The 25,887-nt window shown below is 41.1% G+C and overlaps 1 protein-coding gene across 1 annotated transcript in view; it reads right to left on the reverse strand.

The window, feature by feature from the left end:
• The window catches only part of BIRC6 (baculoviral IAP repeat containing 6), a 330,062-nt gene that overhangs the window by 90,180 nt on the left and 213,995 nt on the right, over positions 1-25,887 (reverse strand). Inside the window, 4 exon segments of the mRNA XM_024194786.2 lie at positions 1,868-2,036; positions 4,664-4,828; positions 10,582-10,799; positions 14,547-14,847. Coding sequence (XP_024050554.2) covers positions 1,868-2,036; positions 4,664-4,828; positions 10,582-10,799; positions 14,547-14,847 — 853 coding nt within the window.

Below are 25,887 nucleotides of genomic sequence, written 5' to 3' on the forward strand. Positions count from 1 at the left end.
CGAAACAACGTGTTCTCTCAAGCAAAACTAAGTAAGTTGTTTCCATGGAACATAAAAGTAGTTGGCACCATTTTAGATAAGAAAAAATTCGAACTATCAAGATTAACATCATAACAGGACTTGCATTAGCCATAGTGTTTGAAATTAGCTACTCTGATTTATCTTAAATTTGAGCTGCAAGTTTGTAAATACTTGACCAGAGTGTTCTTGAAAAAATGAGATAATCCTATAGTGATGGGTCAAATACTCTGAAATATCCAGAGAAACATTCTTCACATTGTTCAAAATTTTTGTTGATTGAGGTTCTTTGAAGACATTTTTGGACTGCTTCAGCTCAAAATAACACAGTGCCCCACCTACCACTGAGTAGTTACAGAGAGTCAGCTATACCGCCTTTATTTTGTTCTATATATGCATGGTTTTGAAAAAACACTTGTAAAGAGGTAGCTCCTATCCCAAATGGTTTGTCTTATGCCTCAAGGAATGACACATTAACATGACACACTGCAAGCCGTTTTCAAGCTCCAGTGGGAATCCATGACATCTGTGACATCATAACTGAGAGGGAGCCAACTATTGCAGCTTCAGGGGAACTAAACCAGCATCTGACGAAGTGGGTATTCACCCACGAAAGCTTATGCTCCAATACGTCTGTTAGTCTATAAGGCCTGGTCTACACTAACCCCCCAAGTCAAAGTAAGGTACGCAACTTCAGCTACGTGAATAACGTAGCTGAAGTCGACATACCTTACTTCGAACTTACCGCGGTTCAGACGCGGTCCACACGCGGCAGGCAGGCTCCCCCGTCGACTCCGCGGTACTCCTCTCGTTGAGCTGGAGTACCGCAGTCGACGGGGATCACTTCCTGGTTCGATTTATCGCGTCCAGACCAGACGCGATAAATCGAACCCGGAACTTCGATCCCCAGCCGCCGAACTAGCGCGGTAGTGTAGACCTGGCCTAAGGTGCCATAGGACTCTGTCGCTTTTTACACATCCAGACTAACCCGGCTACCCCCCTGATACTTAAAAGATACAGAATCATTCATGGCTGAATACCCACTCCCAGTTCCACTTTTAGAGAGTTCAGAAGTAATGGTAGGGCTCGCACATTTTCACAAAATGACTATATGTTACCTTTAACCAGGATTTCTGGTTAATGCCGATAACTGGCACGTGTATGCACACTAATATTAAGTCAACTATAAATTTCTCATTAACACCACACACTTAGGACAGAAAGATTAACAACTGAAGACCAAAAATCCACACAGTCATTTATACCCTTGGTTCACAGAATGAGGAGGCATAGTGGGTAGGGGTGAACCAACAGACACTGCTACAGAACAATTTCCACTCCCAGGAGCACATGTCCACCCATAATGAATATCCTTGGGACTAGCTCTTGAAGAAGAATAGTAAGATACAAAATTGTCAGCTGGAAATGTGATTTTTCAAGGTGATAGCATCTGTAAACAGATTTTTTTTTAAAGTAGTTTTGAAAAAGGGATAATTTCAAACTGTGCAAGAGTTTAAAACTCTACAAAATAAAGAAATCACATCAACAGCCACAGCAAACAAGTTTCATCTCATAAGACTTACATAAATCTACTATAAAGGAGTAATAAAATATGCTTTTTCATTTTTTTTTAAATGTCAAAAATAACCCCGATGGAAATTTGCAGGGACTGTCTATTTTGTTCAAGTAGCATGACATTCTCTTGCAAATGAATATTAACATTTACCCTGATTTTGTCAATAGCAGCTCTGCTTTTCCACCAGGCTCATTTCAGAGAAAGAAGTGCAATATGCTTTTAGAAAATAAAAAACAAAACAAAACAAAAAAAACCCAAACAGCAGCACTTTACCTGAATCGTTACGGAGGTATGACGACATTGCTGGAATGAGACAAGACTGACTGAGTAGCTCTAACAGAACTGATGGAAGAGCATTGCTGTTTTGTCCTCTACCCTCATGGCTAGTCTGGGTCTCTCCATTTGATATGCTCCCTGCAGGATTTATGTAACTAGCAAGAACCTGAAAATTAAAATATATTGAGACGCTTAGTCAAAATCTGATGCATTTTAGAGATAATAACTCAAATTGTCCATATCTACTTAATGGCTGGCTTGTTATTTCGCCTATTAAATGTTGGAAGTTACTCCTTCGAGCTCAAAGATGATTTAGATAGAATCCTATACAGAAATTACTAGATCACAGTTTATTATTATTTTTGCTAAGTTAAGAAGGTAAAATAAGCATTAAATAAAGTCACTTCAAATTATTCAAATTATTACACAAAAGTTTAGGTTTAAAAAACCCATTTTTTATTTTATTCTACTAAATTGCTAGACAGATCATTGTTATGTGTCATTGGGGGAGTTCTGACACTCCTATTAGAATAGCTACCTTCTAAATACATCCTATCTCCAGTTTAATCCCATGATAAATCCAATTTGTAAATCATATGGCAAACAGTGAAGACAGTGAGAAGTATCTGCCGTCTCAATAGTACGATGGATAACCTGTTGGATCTTAGATGGTCGACAACAGAGAATACCTTAATCATCAACATCTAGCAAAGAGACTGCAACTTTTACTGTTAAATATGGACCTCACCAGTTATCCATGCTTCGGTCACTTCTGGTGAGATTACTCCCTGCATGGGGCTACACCTGAAGACTGCCTTTGATCTTTAGTCAGTGAATAATACAGCTGTTTTCTTCCTTGTTTGTGCAGTGAATTGTCTTGGAGGGAGCATGAAGCTTGTGTTCTATCATCTACAAGGACTTCAATTAGTTTAGTTTCTTGGAAACTAACTGGAAACTATTGTTTTTTTTACCTATTACATTTTATGTGGCTCAGGCCTGAGCCACCTTAAAAACTGCCTCTCCCCTGTGCTCTATCCTAGTAGTAAAGATTAGCGAAGGCATATGAGCTGACAGCTCCATGAGTTAAATTTGTACTGACTGCAGATAGGATTTCTTATAAAAAGGGTCCTGGGCTCTGGAATTCACTCCCTATGTTTGTTAGCATGAGCTTGTTGAATTTCATTGCTTGCTACTAGGTTTATTTAATAGTTTGTTTTCCTTTTTTTTTTTCCCTTCTTCAATAAAAGATGTTCGATAGGAGACGGATTCTTTTGCGTATGGACGTATAATAATGGTGATCTAACAGAGTCCTTTAACTGACAATGTGGCAGTTTATGTATTTAAATTATGCATTTTTCTTTTTCAGTACTTAAGAGTATAAATACATTTTATAAATGAAAAAAGGCAGTATGTATATCAGTTGTTAAACTATATACTACTTTGTCAGATTATGCCATCAGCCTCAAGACATTCAAACTTTTGCTTGGCTCTGAAGTAGCAATAAGCTCATTTCAGACAATTATAAATAAAATGTATATGGGTCAAGTTCAGTGGTATGCTGAACAAGCCCAGAGAAGAGAGAGGGGTGTGTGTGTAGGGGGGGGGGACGGGGGGGGCGCGGGAGGTTTAGGAGGGAAGATTGAATGGAGCCTTTTGAGAGAATTCCCCTATGTCTGAAAACAGCCTACTTGGACAATTTGGGGTAATAAGAAGGGACTTAAAGAAAAAATCAGTTACCCTTGCTAATGGTGAAAAAAAGGAGGAAATCACAAAGAAGCCTATTTGGCAAACTAGAAATTAGTCTGTTCCTAGTCTCCAAGGTCTGCTTCTCTGATCATCTGCCTTTGCTTTTGCCTGGATGCCAATAGGTCTACATGGGAGTATAAAAGCACCACAGAAATCTACTAGAATATTCTTGGTTCAGTGAACATTCAGAGCTGTCCATGTGCTGACAACTAAGAACATCCGTTTTTGTGTTCTGTTCTTTTTATGGATCACCATGATAGAGGTTATAAACTTATAGGTGGATCCTCCTCCTAGGGGGGGAAAAAAAAATCTGTGCTTATTATTTAAACTTGAGCTTCTTGTGATCTCTTGCTAAATTATGTTTGCCACATTCACTGTATTACCTGGTTGAACAGAGACATGCTCTATATACTCTCAAGTGGTCCTGAAGGTCCTAAAGCATCAAACTCAGTCTATAGAAGGCAATGCTCTGCAACCTTCCTCACCTTGATAAAGTAACTGGTGTGTTATGATAACACAGAAATACTCCCCAACCTGAAAGACTGGCATGTGTTCTCATTTTTGGTGGTCAGGAACAAACCCCTCCCACAAACATATAATCACAGGGGCATCCACCTTTGCTACATAGCTATTATGCACATCAAGCTTACAACCTCCTGTTTTCAGCAACTTAGCCTGCAAATGTCTAACAAAACAGCTGCACAATTAATTACTTGAGGTCACAGGTGTATTGCATCCGTCTTTAAGCAAATAGCTTATTGGAATTTTCTGCTCCATCTGGTTCAGTCCTACATTTTCATACATTCACATTTGTTATGAGAAAAAAAGCTAGACTTTTTTTTAGCCGCAACACAGGAAAAATGAATTTTATTTTTTTTTAACTATAGGCTCACAAATGGCTGATGGGTGTTTCAGCCTAATAAGTAAAATACTTCAGATACTTGAGTGAAAAAGGGGTTAAGAATACAACTTTTTTACAGGTTTAACTATCTTACCACCACATGCATGAATGCCTATATGGGTTATTTATACTTCACCATTCCATACCTGCAGAAGACAGGTGACATGTTCTTCTTCCAGCCTTTGTTTAGTCAAAGCTTGTTCTACATCCCATCCAGAAGCAGTGGAGCCAGTTCCAAAGCCAGTACCCTTAGCCCAGTAGAGTTGCTGTTCTTCTGTTGATACACTGTTGTGCGTGCTCGACACCTGTGGCTAATAAAAACAAAAAGGGATTATACATCGTATTGTCCAAGTCCTTCAAAATTCCTTCTGTCCTTCAGGAAAGAAGGTTTTTTGTTGCTTTTTATTTACTTATTAAAACAAACTCATGGACATTGTGACACTGCACTCCATATTCTTCGCAGTGATTTTATTAGGATATGATTATGACATAATTATGATGTATTTTATGCAAGATAAGCCATGTAAGGTGTCTTTGGAAAAGTTATGATTTGCTGAATATGTTTATCCTATTTGTATGCATGTATCTTTTTTGTATCTGAAGTTATGAATATTGACTATGTATCTGTAGTTCAAATGTAGTTACACCTGAGTAATGCCCACTAGACAAGATGCTTTCAGTCTAGATAGTGTGTGGGGAAGGCCTATTCAGGGCAATGGGCCATTAGGAAAAAACAATAGGCCTTAGGAGAAGTTTATCTCCCACCTGGGGAGCCTTTCTGAAAAGGCTACAGACAGCCTCCAAGTAATGGCTGCATCACTCTACAAAGATATGTGATGAGACCACATGACTCCAGACTTCATCTTGGGATGTCAGTATTTTTCTAGAGATTGGTCTGGGAAATAAGCTTTGAAACAAAGGGTTCCTACCCTATGCAAAAGCTATATAAGTCAGGGAGTGACATCATCTGGTGTTCTTCACTCCTCACACAAGAAGACTCCTGGAAACACCTGATGAACAAAGACTGAACTGGGGGAAGTGCTGGATTCAGGCTACAGGGATTTTTAGCCTGTGAATGAAACACCTGGGGATTCCAAGCTATAAAGCAAGTGCAACTTGCCCCTTAAGAATCTGCAGCCTGCTTGTTTCATTTCTTAGGATGAGAATCTGCTATTCATATCCAATCTATTTAGCACATTAAGCTTAGTTTGCATTTTTTGTTTATTTGCTAGGTAATCTGCTTTGATCGGTTTGCTATTACTTACAATCCCTTAAAAATCTATCTTTTGTAGTTAATAAACTTGTTTTTGCTTTATCTAAACCAATGAGTTGGAGTGAAGTGTATGGGAATCTTAGCTCAGAGGCAAAAGGCTGTGGCATATTCCTCTCCACATTGAGGGAGAGGGTGAATTTTATGAGCTTACGCTGTACAGTTCTCTGTGCAGTGGAAGACGGTATAATTTGGGGTTTATACTCCAGAGGGGGTGCGTGCCTGTGGATCTAGGAGTTGCCTTAGCTGTAGCCTTCCAGGGGTTGGTCAGAGAGCCTGCATGTAACTGCTGCTGGGTGTGTCCCTACCTGTATGTATGCTGGTGAAAGTGCAGGCTGGAGGGCTTGTCAGCTTATCACAGCAGTACAGTGTGAGAGGGAGCCCAGGTGGGTGGGTCGGGAGAGCTCAGTGGTACCCCAGTTCCAGGTGGCACCCCGGGGGGGAATCCGTGACAGACATCCATTGGAATTCAACCCCCAGGACAGGAAAGACTCTGCAACGCATGTGTATTTCTAGTACAGAACCAGGACTGTAAATCATCCCATGTGCTTTTCAGCTTGCATGGGACAGTAAATCATTTTTCTGTTCACTGTAATCACGTTGGCAATAACAATATTTTACAATGTACACTAATGAAGGGTAATTAGGATCATGTTAAACGATGCAGCTCTACAACTAGCACTAAAATCTAGCCAAGTTTAATGAAAATTATAATTATTAGACAAATTTGGATGGAAGATAAATGTCATTTCAAACCTTTCTGCAGGCTGCTAAGACTTGGATTATGAAACTACACGAATTATCTGTGAATAAACTTGCTAAAGTAGTAAATCAGGAGAAACAGGTTATATTCCCAGCTCTGCCACAGAATTCATATGTGGCCCAAGTCACTTAAACTCAATGGCATCTCACTTTCTACTCCAGTAAAATGGGAAAGTAAAATACTTTCTGACCTTGGAGTGTCATGACATTTATTTCACTAACTTTTTAGAGGTGCTCAGATTGCTTATTCTTATGGTGCTCATTACTGCATTTAAATAATAAAATTAATTTAATAGCAAAATAGCATGAGATTAGTAAACTGTTTTAACATGTGTTAAAATATTCTGGTGCCTGTGTTAAATTTAAAAGATAGCTGTCAGATCTTAGATGAAAGATCATATATAGAAGATAAGAATTCGGAAAAGAAAATGTAATTGATGCCTAAAGTTATGCACCTAACCATATATTTAGGACCAAAATAAGTGACCCGCCTTTCAGAAATACTGAGCACTCACAGGTCCCATTACAGTTACTGAGAGCTTTGGGTAATGAGCACTTCTAAAAAGCAGGTCACTTATTTAGGTGCCTAACGTCAGGTGCCCCATACTGAAAATTTTGTCCTATGCCAAAAACTGGAGATGACTTCATTTTCTCCTTTTGTGTTGTTTCAAGTATAGTAAAGAGAATGAGGAAATAAAGCTGTTAAACTATTTGTAATAAAAAGCAAATACCACTTATATAATATTAAAATATATAAACAGATTGAATTACAAGTTTTGAATTGGAAAAAACAAGTCAAAAATATATTTACTATGCATCTTAGAAATTTTTTTTACTGCTAGAAAAGGAAAAGCAGTAGCATTTTAAATTATAACATTTTTACACTATATAAATATATCGTTATGGCCTTTGCAGTAATATATTGGCAATGCTTTGCATTCATGATTTTAATTTTAAATTGGAATCTAAAGTCACTTTAATAGTAAAACTACAACGTGCCCAAACTCATTAAGGTGTTACTATAGATGAATATGCTGTCTCTTTGGACTTGAGCTCTTCAGGAGAGCCGTCACCTCAAGAATATAGGCTTCAGTACAGGCTTGGTGAATCTCTCATTTCATTCTCACAGGAGGGGGTGGGAAAGCATACAGCATGTCATCTATGTGAGGGCATCTGCTCCTACTGAAAGAGAATCCACTTCGCTGGTAAAACAGTGATCTAGTTTCACATTTCTGTGATTTGCGAGAGAGGTCTACTTCCAGGTGTTTGAACTGCTTGGTCACTAGTTCAAAGATTTCCTAATTCAGATGCCATACAGAATCATTGGTGGAATAGCTACTCAGCCAATCCTACCCTGAATCTATCAGTATGCTGTATGTGCACTGCTCTGAGTGATGAGATACTCTTCTCTGCCCACGACAATTTCCCTTGCTTCTGAGAGGAGCTGTGAGCTTCTGATTCCACCAATTGTTCAGAAATGTGACCATGGTGGTGGGCCCATACTGAACCAAAACATGCTCGCCTCCAAGGTAGTGGTGATAAAAACTTTGTAGTGCATTCATTTCTGTGAACTCTAGGAAGCGGATACTTTCTCTTTTCCATGTGGCATTCTCTACATGTGACTGTCTAGTTTTCCAGGTGTGTTCCCCACCCAGCAAGACAGGCATTTGTTGCAAAAGTGGAAGGTTAAATGGTTGGACTTTCAATATGTTTTCTTGTCCTCAAAACCATGCTTTGAGCATCTCTAGTCTCTCCGTGCCAGAAGCTTGAAGTGGATGACAGGGAATGGATCACTTGATGATTACCTGTTCTGTTCATTCCTTCTGAAGAACCTGGCATCGGCCATTGTCAGAAGACAGGATCCTGGGCTAGACGGATCATTGGTCTGACCCAGCATGGCCGTTCTTATGTTTGGTTCACCAACATTCAGAGGGAAATAAAAATACTGTGCCATTCAGTATTAGTGCACGATTTTCCATTGTATCTGGTGTGTGGGTTTAGACCCTAAGCAGTAATTTTTGGAGAATTCATTTTCTGAGCTGCTGCTCTGGATGGAGGTTTGATTAAGATATCATTTAGAAATGATGAGCACTTTTCGACCAGAGACTTGCTAGGATTATTACTAGCATCACTGTGAAAACCCTGGTAGCTGAAGATGGATCAAAAAGGCACGGTCTTGTGCTAGAAGTGCAAGGTTATACATTTCAGAAAGCTACCATGACAAGATCATAGGGTAATGTGGAGATAGACATCTGCCAGCTCAATACACATGGAAGTCTCCTGGATATAGAGCAACTATGATTGATCCTAGGGTTACCATCCAGAATCTTGCTTTCCTTACCCATTTATTTAGTCACTTCACATCAGTGATCACTCTGATACCTTCTATGTATATTCTTTATAATCCAAAATAAAGTATACATTGGTGTACATTTAGTCTGAGGGAACTGGTTCTACAGCTCTCAGCTCCAGGAGGTGAGCTTCCATTTTTCATTATTACTTGTGCTATACCATATCTTGACTCTGGTGAGTGGATTAAAACAGATGAGGTGGAGCGTTATGTGCCAGCCAGTTGTAATGGACAGGCTGCATTATGCACTTCTGAGGTTGAGTGGAGATGTACTGCTAAAATATTCTGCTTTCTGGTCTGATACTGGGTTTACAGCCCATGACTAATGTGAGCTGAGCTATTTCTGGGCAAAGGCTAACGTTAACTCTACCTGATTCATAAACATCAATTCTACTATTTCTCTCTAGAATAGGTTGTGTCCCTTCATTAGTATTTCTGAGTGGTGTAGGAACAGAAGAACATCTGTGCCTGTTAGGTGTCTCAGTCTCTTCTCAGGATCACAAGGGGGACAGTGTGTGTGTGTGGGTATAACAGACTTTCAAACTGTAGTGATTCTTGACTGTCTTCTCCAGTTTTGTTTCCTTCCATAGAACAGAAAACCCACGAACATGTAGGTTCAACCTTAATTCGATCCCCTTGTGTGTATGCATTATGATACTGTCTGAGTATATGATCAAATACTAGTTTTCTTCCCATAGGATGCCTGCCTCATTCAGAGCACAGAATGGACAATACTCAGAGAATTAATTGGGACTGTGCAGTGAATGAGTCTGTTAGATACTCCCCTCACCTACCTCACTTGTGATGCTGCACAGGTCACTTAAAATTTTTTACAGATGGTCCTTAACTGTGTGCGACTCATTTTCTATTTGCCAAATTTGGGATACCTGAGCATGATTTGTGGGAGTGCTGAGCTCTCATAATTGCAACTTAAGTCAGTGGGAGCTGTGCTTTGAACATATTAACTACTATAAAATATTAAGTTTTCTGAAAATTCAGGCTCTAGGCCCTTTGGCTTTAATCTCACTGTGCCTCACTTCCCCATCTGTAAAACAGGAATAAAATAGCACTTTACCCTATCACCGAGTTATGAAGATCAGTTCACTAAGGTTTGTGAACCACTTATTGAAGAATGAAAACCACTTAATGAATAATTCTGTATTCAATGTAGGGTTGGATGGTGTGCAGTATATAAGACAGAGGCAAACATTGCCTAGTGAGGATAAAAATATTGAACAGCTACACATTGACCATCTTGAGCACTGAAGAAGACGGGAGTCCTGTGGAAAAAATACTATGAATCATGTAATTAAAGACTGCATCATAATACAGATGCGCAAGCAGCCCAAATTAAAGGCTGCATGGGCAACCTAACTTTTCCGTGTCTGACTCTGCAATCTTTGCATTCTGGTAAAGTAAAGTAATTTATTTTTAAATGTAATAAGCCTTTTAAGGTTATTACAGGGCACTGAAACATGTAAGCAGCAGTAGTTTAGCAAGGACTTTCAAATTACTTTTGCAATTCACTTGAATTCAAGTTCTCAAGAATTCATTTTAAAGAGCTACAGAACATTAGATTAAGAAAGACGTGTGATGCTATCCCAGTAACAAGACTTTCATAGTTACTAGGTCACTGGAGCTTACTGCAGCTAAGTACGTCACTAACCAGAAGCTAAACTTACCTCTGACTGGTTGGGACTAGAGTTGGGCACTCTCGGGGCATGGTGGCTCAGAGCAGATAAACAAGCAAGTATAAGATGCACTGCCCCAATTTCTAGTGCCATGCGCCTAAGGAGTACTCCATCATCAGTAGTCAATGGTGTGGTGCTGAACAAACTGCGCAGCACATGAAATGGAAGAGTTGGAAGCACATTAGCTGAAGGAGACTGCAGGATATGACCTAGGTTGAGAAAGTATAAAAACATTAAATATTTCCTTTTAACAGTTCAGCACATAAATGTTCATCTTCGCAATGATTTATTGAAAACATCCAGCTATATTTCTGAAAATATTAAGTCTTCAGCGGAATGTATTATTTTATTCTGAGCTTCTTTTTAGCCAAACTTCTGGTGGGAAATATGGGCAAGAGATATGAACTGGTTTCCTTTATGGAGTAGGCTGAGACCAATAAATGCATATAATTTGTGATTAAAAACAAAATTTAAACCCTTATCTCCAAGGGTGAAAACCTAGTTCATTAACAACTCTCTCACTGCACTAATATTTTGTATTTGGTCATATTTTTTATTGTAAGACTGGATTACTCTGTAAAGTTTAGAGAAAGTTTATACAAACAGCTGCCCCACCAGGAAGCCAGTGAGAAAAACCTCTCCACTTTTATTAACATATTTTTAATGCTAGGATAAACTTTGCAGTAACAAAAACTGTAATGCCGTTCATGAGGTACACAATGAAACAGTGTAGCGATTCAATACATTTTCACTACAGGACATTAAAACTAAAATTATGTTTTACTAGATAACCAATGTTTGAGTTTTGTACTATAATTTTATTTTTAAAGTTAGCCCTATTGTATCAAGGGTGGAGAAGAGGATAATGATTTGTAAAATCATAGTGTAACAATATTCTTGCCTGTTAATTAGATGTACATAGTTAAAACTGTCCAATTTTATGTACTCTTCTGCTCTATTTGACTCAGTAAAGTGATTTTCTAGAGATTTTTGCTTTAAAAAAATAAATCACAAAACACACAAACTTATCAAAACATCTAACTTTTTTTTTTTTTAAAGGAACAAAACAGACTGCTGTCTAAAAGAAGGTGAGAGCAAAAAGTCCCACGACTGCTGTCTATATGACAAGAAATATAAAGTATTTATTCTCATTTTCTATAGGCTCCCAAACTCTATACATAAGCCAAGCCACAAGGGAATGGTAGAAAAACCAAATGAGAGAACATTGATACACTATTTGCCTCTGAGGTGTGTTTAAATGGTAATTATTTTGGGCCATATCATAGATTTGTAGATATAGATCTTTATATTATGTAAAAGAAGCAGGCTAGACATGAGAGTTGAATGGTTCTCCAGTCAGTTTACTACCCAAATCTGAAGGAAAATACCCAGATATCAAATTTCATTTGTTATTTGGCTCACTTTGTCTCCCCCACTGTGCACAAGCTTACAGAAAAAGCAACACGAAATTAAGAGGCAAACAACAGTCAAAGTTCATGGACTAGCTGAGCAAATTGGGAAGTTTATTGTCCCTCCCTCTTTTGATTTGTGCAGAGGTTCTAAACTAGGATGGATGTTCTAGGGAGCACAAGTACTCCCTTAGGGCATTTAACCAATTTATGAATGGAGGAACAGGTTCTTGTTTTGATACTAGAGGTATCTAGGGGCCTAGCCTTTGCAAAGGGATAAATGTCTGGTTAATTAAACATGAAAGGACCAGGTCTCCCTCAGAAAAAAAGGTGGCCAAGGTATTTGAGCTGAGAAATTTGTTTGTTTTCATCAGGCTACCAGTGGGTGAAGGAGATCAAGAAAAACATTTGCTACAGCTTCTATTAGTGGTCTTAAGGCCAATTTTATTAGTACTGACCACGTTCATTGTTTGTGGTACCCCCCCCCCCCCCAAAAAAAAAGGAACTCACTGGTCTGGCCTTACACAAAATTCAGAGTTTAAATCCAGAATGGCCCATTAGATCATTATTATATCTTTAGATAATCTAGTCTGACAGTCTGTATATCACAGGCCCTTAAATTTTACCCAGTTCCTCCTGTGTTGAGCCCAATAACTCGTGTTTGGCTAAAGCATATCTTAGAATCATAGAATCACAGAATATCAGGGTTGGAAGGGACCTCAGGAGGTCATCTAGTCCAACCCCCTGCTCAAAGCAGGACCAATTCCCAACTAAATCATCCCAGTCAGGGCTTTGTTAAGCCTGACCTTAAAAACCTCTAAGGAAGGAGATTCCACCACCTCCCTAGGTAACCCATTCCAGTGCTTCACCACCCTCCTAGTGAAAAAGTTTTTCCTAACATCCAACCTAAACCTCCCCCACTGCAACTTGAGACCATTACTCCTTGTTCTGTCATCTGGTATCACTGAGAACAGTCTAGATCCATCCTCTTTGGAACCCCCTTTCAGGTAGTTGAAAGCAGCTATCAAATCCCCCCTCATTCTTCTCTTCTGCAGATTAAACAATCCCAGTTCCCTCAGCCCCTCCTCATAAGTCATGTGCTCCAGCCCCCTAATCATTTTTGTTGCCCTCTGCTGGACTCTTTCCAATTTTTCCACATCCTTCTTGTAGTGTGGGGCCCAAAACTGGACACAGTACTCCAGGTGAGGCCTCACCAATGTCGAATAGAGGGGAACGATCACATCCCTCGATCTGCTGGCAATGCCCCTACTTATACAGCCCAAAATGCTGTTAGCCTTCTTGGCAACAAGGGCACACTGTTGACTCATAGCTTCTCGTCCACTGTAACACCTAGGTCCTTTTCTGCAGAACTGCTGCCTAGCCATTCGGTCACTAGCATGTAGCAGTGCATGGGATTCTTCCGTCCTAAGTGCAGGACTCTTCCAGAAAGGCACTCAGTCTTGCTATATAGAATTCAAAAGATGAAGACCCTACCACTTCCACTGGTAGTATGTTCCAATGGTTCATCACCCTCAAAGTTAAAATGTTAAAAGTGTGCCTTATTTCCAATTTGAATGTGTCAGGCTTCAGCTTCAAGCCATTGGTTTTTATTATGCATGTCTCAGCCAGACTGAAAACCCTTTTAGTACCCAGTATTTACACCCTGTGAAAGTATTTACACATTATAATCAGGTCACCTCTCTATCTTCTTTTTGATAAGCTAAACAGATTGAACTCTAATTCTCTCACTGCAAGGCATTTTCTCCAGGCCTTGAATCATTTTTGTGTCTCTTCTGCGTCCTCTCTGATTTTTCAACATCCTTTTCAAAGTGTGGACACCAAAATTGTATGCAGTATTGGTCTCACCAACACTGCATAGAAGTAAAAATCGCATCCCTAGTCTACTCACTATTCCCCCCGTTTATACATCCAAGCATCACATTAGTCCTTTATGCTAAAGAAATGCATTGGGAGCTCATGCTGAGCTGCTTGTCCACTATGACCTTAAAATTCTTTTCAGAGCTACTCCTTTCCAGGATAGAGCCCTCCAGTCTGTAGTATGGCCTGCATTCCTTGCTCCTAGACATATAACTTTGCATTTGGCTGTATTAAAAACACATTTTCTTTAAATGGGCCCAGTTTATGAAGTGCTCCAGATTGCTCTATATGACTGACCCGTCTTCATCATTATATGCCATTCTGCCAATATTGTGTCATCCACAAAGTTTAATTAGCAGTTATTTTATATTTACTTCCAGATCATGGATGAAAATGTTGAGTAGCACTGGGCCTAGTACTGATCCTCATGGAACCCCGCTAGAAACACCCTCATTCGAAGATGATTCCCTATGACAACTATTTTAAAATCTGTCAGCCAGTTTTAAATTTTCTTATATGATCCAAGATGTGGATAAGATTGAGTTCTTCACAAACTACACAAAGCAATTCCAGCCTCCTTCTAAAGCATCACATTGTAAATACACTTAAATGTAAGTTAAAACAATTTAGCAGTGTTTTACAAATAAATGTAGTAGTTTCAGTACATACTTCCTTCGCCATCATCTGTAACCCCCAACACCAATCTAAGCAGACACTGGGCATGTTTCCTCTCTTTTAACAGCACCTCTGCATAGCCAGGGAGACGAAGAAATAATCCAAAGGCAGCCAAAGAATGAGCTGGTATGGGAGACATAGTTTGCACTGTTGATTTGATGGGTGGAGGCTCTGCAGCAATTGTTTCTGGGGCTTCGTAAACTAGTTCTCCTGATTGCTCAATGGTAACCCATTCAAACTGATCACTGTCCTTCTGCTTCTCTTGTGTAGTGGATGTAACTACTGGAGCACTCACCTTCAAAAACAACAAAAAAGTTAATACAATCCTTGGAAGTAGTCATCATTTAGGGTCATTTCTTGAAGCACACAATTTCATTACAGTTAGAATTAGGGTTTAAGGAATATACAATTTTTATATACAGGAAACATGCATGAAAATAATGCCCAAATAAAAATTCATTGACCCTGTTCCAAGTAAAATGGATCAGACTAAATGGAGAAGTAGAAAACATATGTTTGTTACATTTTTAAAAACATTTCAAAAAGTCCCATATGTAGGTAAAATAAAATTGCATTTAGCATTTAATTTAAAAATACTGAATCTTAGATTTAGTTAAGAATCATAAAATATACTGCAAACAAGGGAAGTCAAACTTATTTAACTAGCATATTTAATTGTTTTCAGCTACATATCTGAAAACAAGCAAAGTTAACCACAAGCCGCTAAAACTAATCCTAAAATACAAAAGCACTTTGCTTGGCTGGCTTTGAATATTTATTTAAAATGTGCCAAGCTTGCTGATTTTAGGATCTTGAGGCTGTATGTGACATTAATCTTTAAGAGCTTTTGTTTTAGGTCCTGATCCTGCACTGTCAACTGTAAGGGCAGACACCTGCACCCACAAGAAGGTCCCATATGGAGGTGAATACTAGTAGGGGTCAGTACATTTATCACAATGCTGTTTTATTGTTATCCTGACACCTCACGTAAATATGCACAGATCACCTGAGGCATGAAGATGAAACATGACAAAAAAAATTCAACAGTTCATATTATTTGGATAAACTGATGTGATATAATTAAAGCCTCAAGTTTATTTTTATGCCACAATTTGCTTACACATACTTATGAACCTTGTTCACGTTCTTTCCTAGTTACTTGTTTTGTGAAGATCCAGAACATTCAAATGGGAAAGACAGAATTATGTTAGAAGGCACCTGTGAAGGTATATTTCTTCTCATCGACCCACAGAACTTATTACCACAACAATTTATTAGAGAGAAGCTGTTCAAATACTGGTTCAAAAAAGGGAATGAATTGGCTTTATTTTAACTCTTAAAACAAGACAACCACAGCACAATGTGGAATTTCCCCCCCATTTCCTTCCTTGTACTAAGACCAGACTACGAGCAGCTGAGCCAACTGATGTTACATGTGATAATAAATCAATGTTCACACAAACAAGAATGTTTCAATGGTAGTAAGAGGTTAGGTTGTTTTATGGCCATACATAGTACCCAAGAGAAATTTACGAATTAGGCAAGTAGGATACTAAAAGCATCATTCTCAATCTTCAAAAAGGTCCTGCAAAGTGCTGAAAGCACCCAATACCTAAAAAGGGATGCCAGCATTTTGCAGAATTGGGCCTTAGGAAGCCGTAGCAAACATATTTCAAAGCATCATTAGGATAGAGCAGTGGCTCCCAACTGGGGTTCGCAGAACGTTACAGGGGGTTCGCAAGAAAAAAATTCATTAATGGCGGCAGCAGGTGGGACCTTGTTGCAGGGCAGACAGCCCGAGCCCCAGGGAGAGCAGGGCTCTGCAGTTGGGGCTGGCAGCCCGAGCCCTGCCACCCGTCAGTGGGGGAGCCGGCAGCCCGAACCCCAGCGCTCTGGCGGGGCCGGCAGCCCCAAACCCCACGGAGAGCGGAGCCAGGCAGTTGGGGCCAGCAGCCCGAGCTCCAGCGGTCAGCAGGACCTGCAGCACAAGCTCAGCGGAGCTCAGTTAACTGGGGCGGTCAATGGGATCCAGCAGCAGGAGCCCCGGGGCGTGCGGATCCGGCAGCCCAGGTCCTGGCGCGGGGCCAGTAGCCTGAGCCCTGTGGTGGGCAGGGTGGCAGTGAGTCCCCCAGACCTGCAGGTGGCAGCTCAGACTCCTGTCCTGGTCAGACAGGGGAAGCTGGTATGGAGGGCAGAGTGAGCAGGAGCAGTGCTGTATGTGGGGGGTGGTCCAAGCTAATTTGTCCTTCGCAGGACACCCTCCTAGGGAGAAACCTTGTGGCGGAAGAAAAGCTGTTTGGGAGCCCAAACCAGCTGGAAGCACATTGTAGCCAGTGTAGCTGTGTTAAGGTGCCTCTGTAATTGTCATTCTCTCTGGAGTGCTGTTTTGCTTCAGTGAGACTTGAGTGAATCTTCTCATTTTCTAGTTTGTTGGTTGTTAGCAGTCTCTCTGTGTTATTTTTATTAGAACTTTTGTACACAAGTTCAATGGATAAGTGGCTGAAAAAGGAAAGTGTAAAGAAGCAAGAATCAGCTAGTGTTTCCTCAAGTCCACACTGTGGAACATCTACGTCTAATTATCATGATGGTCCTGGAAAGTCACTTACAAAGAAAAGAAAATATGATGATGATTATATAAAATATGGATTTACATGCATTGGTGATCAAGAATGTCCAAAACCACTGTGTGTGATTTGTGGTGATGTTCTAGCAAACAACAGCCTCAAACCTTCTCTACTTCGGCGCCATTTAGAAACTAGGCATCCTGTACAACTCGACAAGCCTGTTGATTTTTTCAAGCGAAAATTAGCTGAGAGGAAAAGTGACATTACCAGTTTTATGTCCAAAGCAAGTACTGATAATGAAAATGCACTTGAAGCATCATACCGCGTGAGCTACCGAGTAGCAAAAGCAACAGAAGCCCATACCATAGCAGAGAGCTTGATTGGTCCATGTATAAAAGACGTAGTTCATTGCAAGCTCGGAGAAAAGGCTGCAAAAAGGATTGACATGGTACCTTTGTCCAATAATACGTTGTCACGAAGAATTAATGACATGTCAAATAATGTAGAGACCATAATTGTACAGAGAGTGAAAAATAGTCCATATTATGCTATACAATTGGATGAATCAACTGATGTAGCTAATCTAGCTATTTTGCTACTGTTTGTACGTTATGTGAATGAAGGTCTGGTTGAAGAAGACTTGTTGTTTTGCCGACCATTGGAAGAACGTACAACTGGAGAAGATATCTTCAATCTGACTAATGCATATTTTCAAGAAAAGGAAATAGGTTGGTCTTGTTGCCTAGGCATTTGCACTGATGGGGCGACATCGATGACGGGGAAGTATACTGGATTTGTAGCTCGAACAAAAAAGGTTGCATCAAAAGTCTCTTGGACTCATTGCAGCATCCATAGACAAGCCCTCGCAACAAAACGCATGCCTGAGGGACTGAAGGAAGTGCTGGACAATGCAGTGAAAAGGTGAATTGCATAAAATCACGGCCAACAAATTTCAGAATATTTCACGTACTTTGTGAAGAAATGGGTAGTATACACGATTGTCTGTTGACCCATACTGAAGTTAGATGGCTCTCACGGGGCAAAATCCTGGTGCACTTGTTTGAGCTTAGAACGGAAATCCTAGTTTTTTTTCAACAGCCACCCTTTTCACCTTGCCAGCTGTATGGAAAATAATGTCTGGCTCCAGAGCCTAGCTTATTTAGCAGATATTTTCTCAAGAATTAATGACCTAAATTTATCTCTTCAGGGTCTCAATATAACAGTTTTCAATGTGCAAGACCGAGTTGAATCCATGATAAAGAAGTTGCAGTTCTGGGAAAGTTGTTTGGAAAACAATCAAACTGACTGTTTCAGTAATCTTCATGGCAGAACATAAACTTCAGTTGGATCAGTGCACTAAAACCAATATAACTGCACACCTAAAAGGACTTAGCACAACTTTCAGGGATACTTTCCAGCTATATCAGGCGATAACGACTGGATTCGCAACCCTTTTGATGATACCACTTTCTCAACACAGATATTGAACACTGAGGAAAAAGAGAAATTGATTGAGATCTCCTGTGAATACGAACTGAAAAGGAGTTTCAGAAATCTGTCATTGATCAACTTTTGGCTGAGTTTAAGAAACAAGTACCCCCTTCTGGCAGAAAAAGCTGCTGCAGTTTTGTTACCATTTTCAACAACATACTTATGCGAGAAAGCGTTTTCCTCGTATGCACATCTGAAAACGAAATACAGAAACAGACTTGATGCCTAACCAGACCTGAGACTATCTTTCTCCAAAGGTTCCGGACTTCAAAGAGCTATGCAGAGCAAAGCAAGCGCATCCATCACACTGAGGAAATTTAAATATAAAACCTGGAAATATTCATTTTTAGAAGGGGGTTCACAAGATTTCACAATTTAGAGAAAGGGGTTCGTGGGCTGTTAAAGTTTGGGAACCACTGGGATAGAGCTAACATGTCTCCATGTACAAACTGCACTAAATTACATGAAAAGAGAAAATGCTATCATGAAGAGAAAGCAACACACTTCATTTTGGAAGTATGTTTGTATGAACCAAAATATAAAAGAAATGTGAGGTGCACATTTCCATTCCTCTACTTGCAAAGACAGGAAGATGCCACCTCTTCAGGGGCAGAGTTAACCTAATTTGAGTGCCTTATTTAAGCACAACCTTAACTCTGCATTTCATGGGTTTCAACTTCTTAAAAGGTAACTCATGCTCAAACCCCTAATTTGTGCCTGTAACTTTGCCTTAAAATTTGATTGGAAAGTTGCTTAGAGTTTGCGTGTTTTTTTTGTTTTTTGTTTTGTTTTTTTGTGGTGGGGGAGGGATTTGTTTGTATATTTGTTTTTAATAGTTCCAAATTTTCCCTGTTCCTGTAAAACCCAAGGAAGTCTATAAATGGAGAGACCTGATTCAGCAGACAACAGAAGGCTGAAAGGAAAGGACTGCCTCCTTGGTAAGTTGGCTGAAAAATTGCCTGATAACCACAGTTCTCAACCACCATCCTGTGACTGGGTAATCTGATGCTGCAGATGTCTCAGGTTTGTAAAAATGGAGTTCCACTTCTGAAATCTCTATAGGTCTGCAGAATCATGATTCTGCCTGTAGAACCTAGAAGACAAGACTCTGCTTCTGCATCAACTTCCTGAAGTCTGAAAGGCTTTATTAGGCTCCCCAGGAATCCTTCCACATCTTTAGAAGGCTCCTCTCAGCCCTATGTGAGCCCAAAGAGACTCTTCAGTGATTAAAAGTCTTATTTAGGATCATAGGGGGGAAAGGCAGGGTAGTCAGAATGGCATTAATTAACTTAAGACTCACGGGGATGGTGGGCCTCCAATAAGCATGAAGCTCAGCAGCATACTGCCGAAACATTCATAAGCCAGAAGATCTATACAAGCACATATATGCAAACATAGCACAAATCACTCGTTTCAATCCTGCACCCATTGTAGTCAATGGCGAAAGTTCCACTGACTTCGGTGGTGGCAGGATTGGGCCCCTCTGTTATACCAACAACTATTTAAATTCTAGTTTTAGACATACGGGCCCAGATTTATGCCTGCTGTAACTACTGTGGATGTAAAAGCTTCTTGTTGTAGCTTACAATAGCTTCTTACTGTAATTCTGAAGTACAGCTATTTGGAGGGAAGAGTACTACTTACTGAATCAGATGCTCAGATTCCAGAGTAGCTGCCTACTTTCTCTTGGAGGATTCCCTTCTGAGCAACAACAAGGCCGTACTCTGCTTAGGTTATGAAACCTGAGGAGATTATAACCTGATGTAGTACTGGCCACGGGCAATATATGTAGTACAATATACTACAAAGAAACTGAAGAGATTACTTGCATAGTTTTTACATAATTTTCTTACACCAGATGAAATTTGGTTAGTGTTAATATTTGTAAGGTTTCAACTTTAACCCTCTCATCCCTCAGAGAGGCACTGAACAGTTTTCCTTTCACTTTCCTTTGGTCTGATTAGGAATTTCTAATACCACTTAGGTTGGAGGCCTAATCAGAGAAAAAACTAAGCTAGCATGTCCCATGCTCTTACAAATTACTACATTATCCCTTCTATATAGATTCTGTGAAGCTCATACCTTGCTGTAGAGGTAAAATAACTCACTGTCAGCTGCTTTACAGAGAATCGTTCTTGATCACAGTTTGAGGGAAATAATAACTCTTTAAGGAAGTTTTAATAAAACTAAGTTAGACAAACTAAGGCTGTTCCAGAGAATAACCTCATTAAAATCTTTGAGTCTATGAGCATTCCTCTCTCAGTTAATTTCACCTTGACCACTGATGTCTATGGGTAAGACCTTTCTTTTCCATTACAATTTATGAAGATTCCATTTTCTGCAATTAAACACTTTCTTCCATTTCTTAATTGAAGTCAATGAACACTCAAAATATTTTGATATTCCTTTTAGTATGTCACACCAATGATTACTCATGACTATTGAAGTGTGAAGTACACAAAAATCCACCCAAAGACGTTCACCTTATCCACGAGTAATAAAATAGCAAATATTTTATATTACTACTTCAGTATGATTTAAAGGTGACTTTCAGAGGATTTTTTTTAAATGGAGTTATGCTTTTTTAAAATGAATGAAGGCAGCTTGTAAGTTTTTATTTTTGCACTTTTTTTAAACTTTTGAAATAAGGAAAATCAAGTGCGTGTTTTCTTTGGCTTTGCTGGAAAAACAGTTAAAGGTGTTAGAGCACATTTATTGTAAGCTCTTGCTTCTTAAAGGTTGGGGTGTACGTTTCTTGGATCTTTAAGAAAAATTTCCTTTCTCCAATGTGTCAGTCATTAGTTAATAGATCAAGTCTCAGATATCTTAAATAGCGAATTTTGATGTATGAACTATTGAGACAGCTTCACTCCTCTGAGACAATGCAAATCACAGAGCCCAGGACCAAGCATGAGAGAGCTAAGAACAATGCATTATCAGTCAAGGGGATTCAGCTGCAGAATAAACTTCCAGAGAAGATTGGGTGAATCCAGAGTCCAATCAGCTTTAGGAAATGCTAGAAAGCTTGTAGCAAAAATGACAACTTCCTACACGCACACAAGCATCTACTCAAACACGCTTTCCCCTTACTCCCCCAAAAGAAATCCCGCAACAAACAAGTCAACCAAACAAAAAATAATGTTAAGACAGCAGATTTAACTATTAGAAATAGTGCAAAACAAGGTTCCTATAAGCAGTATTAGTGTAGCCACACTATATATTCTGTACAAGCTACAGATTACAAACAAAAATTTTCATGAGTTAACATGAATGCTTATATTTGTTTCCTAAAAGATTACCTGTGAAACTTTTCATTTAATTTACTCCATACAAAAACTGTATTAAGAGAATGTTAAGACTGCACTGTTAAAGTAACCAGAAGTCAGGAAGTGTATAAAAAAAAGTTACCAACCTTTCGTAACTGTTGTTCTCTGCCCCGCACACAGTCACCAGAAATTTTTTTCCTCAGTGGTACCCATCAGGGCAACTTGAGCACCCTCTACTGCCAAGCTCCACTAGTGCCAGTACAAAGCACCCAGCTGAACCTAAGACTCCCTCCCCCCACCCCCCCATTCCTTCTTTTTGGAAACTCCAATGTAGAAGGGTAGGAAGGCAGGTCATGCAATGGACGTGCAACACACCTCGAAGAACAAGTTATGAAAGGTTAGTAACTTTTTTCTTCAACTGATTGAACATGTGCATTCCACTCTTGGTGACACCCAAGCAGTAATATAGGCAAAGGGATCAGAGTTCATGTACATACAGACCATATTACAGCTCAACCAGATTTGGCATTGTCCTTACAGTAATGAGTGATGGTGTAATGCGAGGCGTGTGCATGCACTGACAACCAGGTTGCTGCTTTACAAATGTCCTATATAGGGATCTGTGATAAGAATGCTGCTGAGGATAATTATGATCTTGTGGAATGAGCAGTCAGGTTACTTGGTGGCAAAACACCTGCCTGTTCATAACAAGTGCGGATACATGAAATGATCGAAGATGAAATTCTTTGTGAGGAGATTGGGAGACTTTTCATTTGGTCTGCTATAGCCACAACAGTTGGGTGGACTGCCAAAACGGTTTAGTCCTGTCTATGTAGAATGCTAGTGCTTGTCTAATATCCAATGTGTGTAGTCGTCATTTATTCCTATTTGTGTGAGGTTCTAGGTAAAATACAGGTAAATAAATTGCTTGATTAGCAAGGCCTGGTCTACACTAGGAGGTTATGTCGAATTTAGCAGCGTTAACTCGAATTAACCCTGCACCCGTCCACACAACGAAGCTATTTAGTTCGACATAGAGGTCTCTTTAAATCGATTTCTGTACTCCTCCCCGACGAGGGGAGTAGCGCTAAATTCGACATGGCCATGTCGAATTAGGGTTAGTGTGGATGTAATTTGACGCTAATTGCTCCGGGAGCTATCCCACAGTGCACCACTCTGTTGACGCTCTGACAGCAGTCCGAGCTCGGATGCTCTGACCAGCCACACAGGAAAAGCCCCGGGAAAATTTGAATTCCTTTTCCTGTCTGGCCAGTTTGAATCTCATTTCCTGTTTGGACATCGTGGCGAGCTCAGCAGCACTGGCAACGATGCAGAGCTCTCCAACAGAGGTGACCATGCAATCGCTGAATAGAAAGAGGGCCCCAGCATGGACTGATCGGGAAGTCTTGGATCTGATCGCTGTGTGGGGCGATGAGTCCGTGCTTTCGGAGCTGCGATCGAAAAAACGGAATGCAAATATCTACGAGAAGATCTCCAAAGCCATGACGGAGAGAGGATACAGCCGGAACACAATGCAGTGCCGCGTGAAAATCAAGGAGCTGAGACAAGGGTACCAGAAGACCAAAGAGTCAAACGGACGCTCCGGATCCCAGCCCCAGACATGCCGTTTCTACGAGGCACTGCATTCCATTCTAGGTGCGGCCACCACCACTACCCCACCACTGACCGTGGACTCTGACGATGGGGTATTGTCGACGGCCGCTTCCTTGGAGATGTTCGCGGACGGGGAAGATGAAGAAGGAGATGAGGAGGACGAGGCAGTCGACAGCGCTTTCAACGCTGATTTCCCCAACATCCAGGATCTCTTCATCACCCTCACGGAGATCCCCTACCAACCCTCCCAAGGCCGTAACCCGGACCGTGATTCAGGGGAAACATCAGTAGGTAAGTGTTTTAAACATTTATTTTGAACAGAACAGTAATGGTATCTTAACAATGGGTTTTTAATGATTAGTTTGCCCTATGCGCTTTATTTTCTAGTCCTTGCCAGTGCAGCTTCTGGAAAAGTTTGTCAACATGTCCAGTTTTTCATGATTACTTTGCCCTAGGCGCTTTACTTTTTTGTCCTTGCCAGTGCAGCTACTGGAAAATTCTGTCTATATATACGGGGATAGAGCAGAAATCCTCCTGGGACATCTCCACGAAGGTCTCCTGGAGGTATTGTGAAAGCCTCTGCATCAGGTTCCTGGGGAGAGCGGCCTTATTGGGTCCTCCATGGTAGGAAACTTTTCCGCACCAGGCTAGCAGCAAGTGCTCCGGGATCATTGCCTCACAAAGCATGGCGGCATACGGCCCTGGTGCTTGCTGGCATTCACGCAGCATGCGGTCTTTCTCTGTCTCCGAAATCCTCATCAGAGTGATATCACTCATGGTGACCTGCTTTAAATTAGGGGAATGTTAGTATTGGGACTGATTGCCTGTTCCTTTACATAACTGTAACTGGCCGTTTACAGCCACGCGGTGGAGGCGTGACAGGGGCAGCATGCAGGGATCTTTCCCGGGGACAGCCGCGAGGGGGTGGGACAGGGGCAGAGTTCATGCTTGCCGGATTGCCGGCAGCAGGAACTGGCCAACGCTAGGAGCATTGCTTGGAACGTGAAAGGAGGGCACTGCTATAAATTAAGCTTTAAGCAGCCAAAAGTCTATGGCTTACCATGTCCGCCTGCTAGCCGAATTCTGTTGTCCGGCCCCACTTGTGTGATCTGTACAGCAAGACCCCAGGCACTCAATGGGAAGGCCGAAAATTCGACCTTGTACTGAGTGCGCATGTGATAGGTGCTGTGCATGATCTTGTTCACATAGAAAGACTATATTCATTGTTCACAAAACTGTATCTTTCTGAGGAATTCACTCCCTTTTTCCCATCCCACAGCTGCGAGTGTCTCCCGAGCTACCCCGGCATCCCCCTCCCAGAGGCTGGCGCAGATCAGGCGACGAAAGAGAAGGACATGGGACGAGATGTTCTCAGAACTTATGGGTTGCTCCCGAGCCGAGGAGGCACAGCAGACCCAGTGGAGGGAGAACATGTCGCAATACCAGCGATCACACAGCGAACGGGAGGACAGGTGGCGGCAGGAAGACCAGCAGGCGACTCAAACGCTGCTTGGACTAATGAGGGAGCAAACGGACATGCTCCGGCGCCTTGTAGATGTTCTGCAGGACTGGAGGCAGGAGGACAGAGCCCCGCTGCATTCTATCTCAAACCGCCCTGCCCCGCCACAAAGTCCCATCCCCCCCTCACCCAAAGTCCCAAGAAGGAGGGGCGGCAGGGGCTGTGAAAACAGTCACTTCACCCCTGCAGACTGCTCAAGTAACAGAAGGCTCTCATTCCCAAAGATTTGATAAGTCCTTTCCTTCACTCCAAAAGCACCTCACCCAAGCCCCCGTCCCAGTTTCATCCCCTAACTGTGTAGTTGTTAATAAAAAATACGTTTCTGTTAATTACTGTTTCTGTCATGTTCTTTTAGAGGAGAGTGTGTTTGAAGGGGGGGAAGGGGGTTGGTAATTGGAGAGGACAGTCACCTTTACCAGGGTACAGACATGGGGGCAGGTTCAGCAGAAGGTCACACACACATTGCAGTCACTAGGCACCCTGGTCAGTCTGGGAGGTGGTTTTCATGTTCTGTGGGGGGAGGGGAGGGGGCTATGTGAGTTTGTGGCGGGGGAGGGCCGTTACAGATCTTATGCAGTGGTCCTTAGCCTGGATGACAGAGCCACACAGCAGGTGATCTGTAACCGCCCTCCCCCTCCACAAAGTCACATAGCCCCCACACACAGAGTCCCAAAAAGGAGGGGTGGCAGGCTCCGTTGAAACAACCAGTCCACCACTGCGGACCGCTCTAGGAGCAGGAGCCTGTCATTCCTCGAGTTTATAAGCATCCTTTCCATCACTATACACGCTCCCCACCACAGTCTGCGTCCCAGTTTCAACACTTTACCGCGAAATCCTTAATAAAGAAAACGGTGTTAATGAACAAAGTTTCATTTATTTTA

The sequence above is a fragment of the Terrapene carolina genome, unplaced genomic scaffold, assembly GCF_002925995.2.
Source record: "Terrapene carolina triunguis isolate 2854851 unplaced genomic scaffold, T_m_triunguis-2.0 Scaffold85, whole genome shotgun sequence".
NCBI lineage: Eukaryota > Metazoa > Chordata > Testudines > Emydidae > Terrapene > Terrapene triunguis.